Source organism: Cebus imitator, unplaced genomic scaffold, assembly GCF_001604975.1.
Source record: "Cebus imitator isolate Cc_AM_T3 unplaced genomic scaffold, Cebus_imitator-1.0 Scaffold75, whole genome shotgun sequence".
Lineage (NCBI taxonomy): Eukaryota > Metazoa > Chordata > Mammalia > Primates > Cebidae > Cebus > Cebus imitator.
The window spans coordinates 5,810,010-5,812,791 of NW_016107390.1; the positions used below are offsets into that span (position 1 = coordinate 5,810,010).

A 2,782-nucleotide genomic window follows, 5' to 3' on the forward strand; every position below is an offset into this window, starting at 1 on the left:
GTGAGCCAAGATCTCACCACTGCACTCCAGCCTGGGTAAAAAGAGGGAAACTCCTCTCAAAAAAAAAAAAAAAAAAGAAAAAGAAAAGAGGAAGCCAAGGTCATGACGCTTGCGTATATTTTTAGATTGAGAGGACAAATCCACTGGAAAAGGAGATTTTGAAGCTGCAGCAAACTGGTAGCCTTGAAGGGGAGGAGAAATAGAAAGAAGGACAACGACTGCTTTCAGTGATTCGGAAGTGGAAAAAGGAGGTTGGAGAGTCTTGTCTTTTGCCATTGCTTTCTTCTGTGATATAGAAAACTTGGCTGACAGAAGCAGAGATCCCATAGAGAATTCAGAAAAAGTGGCAAGGGTTTGAAAAACCAACTAGAAAGAGGCAAAACAAACTGACTAAGAAAAAATGCAAGTTTTGTCGAGTAGTTTAGAAAGCCTGGTCAAGTTTGCAATCATCTAAAAAGCATATCCAAAAGGTCCGAGTCTAAGCTTTAACACTTAGAGGTTGGGTAACTTGGGCAAATGATTTATCTTCAGCTCCCATTTTTTCACAAATAAAATGAACATAATTACATTGATTAAAATGACTATAAATTATTAAATACTATTCATTTAATACCAGTTTAGGTTTGAACACCCAAAGCCAAGATTTTCACTTACATATGACTATGCAGTCTGGCACACTGAGAGGCTGGCTATACTATCTCATCAGTAGTTATATCATCTCTGTTCCTTTCACTGCAACAGCAGGATTTGTTCTGTTAGTTTTTCACTCTGCCCTTTAGCTTTATTTTTCTCAGCTGTCCTCAATGCCCCAAAGCTGTACACTACACCACTCCCCTTGAACCTTGTTGCTTATGCACTGGCATCTCTGCTGCAAATCCTCCTGTAAGATCACTGTCCACCATATTCTCCTTAGCTTGCATCCTCAAGATCACTCCTGTCTAGAGATACGGAGAGTGGCCAAGACAATGGAATCACAGTGAGGCAGGAAGCTGCACTTCCTATGAAAGTCCTTATGGTTTCAAGATACCTTTAGGCAAAGAAAGAGCAGTGCTATGCACTCCTGAGAGTCCCAGGTCAACCAAATGGCAATGTCTACAGAAGAATACTGGACATCATTTAGTCCAGTCCCATAGTTTTACAATTGAAGCAACTTAGATTCAGAGAAGTTAAAAAAAAAAAAAGCTTCGCCATGTCCACTTTGTTATGTAGGGACACAGAAAGAACAAAAACTCAGGTCAGCAGTCCCTCTCAGCACCCATTCTTTGCCATTAAACTCTGATGCTTCTCTCTGATGGCTTAAAACATTTTCCAGTTCTAATTGACAGACCCAGTCGGACTGTCTTGTAATCACTGATCTTACCTTCTTTATGGATAAATAAGCCTGCTCTTTCATCTCTTTTCTGAGCTACTGTTTGTTCAATCAATTTTTCAAACCCCTTCAAGGACTTTCTGAAATTGCTAATCCGACATGCTGTGTTGAGATGCTTTTTCTCCCTGATATCCATAGGGACATAGGGAATCTTTTACTTCTGTGCAGAAGGAATACTGCAATTTTACCAATTTGGAAAACCTTCCAGTTGTTACAATGCCTCCCTGCTATCTCGGTTTTTGCCCTAGGTCTCATTCCTTTGATCTCAAAATCCCATACTGTGGGTAGTAGCAGGAGTTGCCACTAGGATGTTAGCAGGAAGGAAAGCTGATTTAGGTCTGATGGATTTCTTATAGGCAAACATTTCAGTAAAAATCCTGACCTCACAATGTTATCCGTGGCCTTCATAGGGTCCTCATTGCATCATAATATCTCTGTAACATCCTACTTCCTTCATAAGGAGGAGATTGAAATTTTTTTCCCCACAGACTGTGTGTGTGTGTGTGTGTGCGTGTGTGTGTGTGTGTGTGTGTGTGTGTGTGTGTGTGTTGTGTATACTGCTTGACAGGGAAAAGGAATGAGTAAAGACCAAGTAAGAAAACTGGATAATATTTTCTCCCTCTTCTATCTCTTCTCACCTCAAACCTTTTGCCTTCCTCACAGTGCCATGGAAAATAAAGTTCAGCCGGGTATGGTGGCTCACACCTGTAATCCCAGAACTTTGGGAGGCTGAAGCGAGCGGATCATCTGAGGTCAGGAATTCAAGACCAGCCTGGCCAACACAGCAAAAGCCAGTCTCTCCTAAAAAAACAAAAATTAGCCTGCTGTGGTGGCCAATGCCTGTAACCCCAGCTACTTGGGAGGCTGAGGCAGGAGAATCACTTGAACCCAAGAGTCAGAGGTTGCAGTGAGCCAAGATCTCACCACTGCACTCCAGCCTGGGCAACAGAGCAAGACTCCATCTCAAAAAAAAATAAAATAAAATGTTTGCACTGATTCTTGCCATTGTACTGGATATGAAAATTTGAACTTCTAAAGATGAAATGTATTTCAGTACCTGTCATTTCTTCCACAAACATTTTTAGAGGTCATGGGGAATAAAAATTATCTTCTTCTTTGTGCATTGTCCTTTGATTGAAATAATAAAGTGAGCCAAGGATGAGGAAGTGGCTCCTGATTATGAGGAGAGCTTTCAAGGTAAGGTGCCATTTGAATTAGAAGAGGCCTTTCTGCAATCTCCAATCCCAATTAGTCCAAATGCCACTATTGACTCAGGTTTTCCCATTTTCGACTTTTTTAAGGGAAGAAGTTGTTTAATGTTTTTCAAAAATTAGTTAACTTTCTATGGCTTAGATGAATTAGACAAATTTCCTACCCCTTGGTAGTTCATCTTTTAAAAGGTTCTACAAGAAC

General features: G+C 40.6%; 1 protein-coding gene across 1 annotated transcript in view; it reads right to left on the reverse strand.

Annotated features, from left to right (window-relative positions):
* The window catches only part of WDR64 (WD repeat domain 64), a 147,655-nt gene extending 146,009 nt beyond the window's left edge, over window positions 1-1,646 (reverse strand). The window contains exon 1 of the mRNA XM_017532117.2: window positions 1,361-1,646. Coding sequence (XP_017387606.1) covers window positions 1,361-1,505 — 145 coding nt within the window. The 5' untranslated portion in view covers window positions 1,506-1,646. The remainder of the gene's footprint in view (window positions 1-1,360) is intronic.
* Window positions 1,647-2,782: the final 1,136 nt, after the last annotated feature.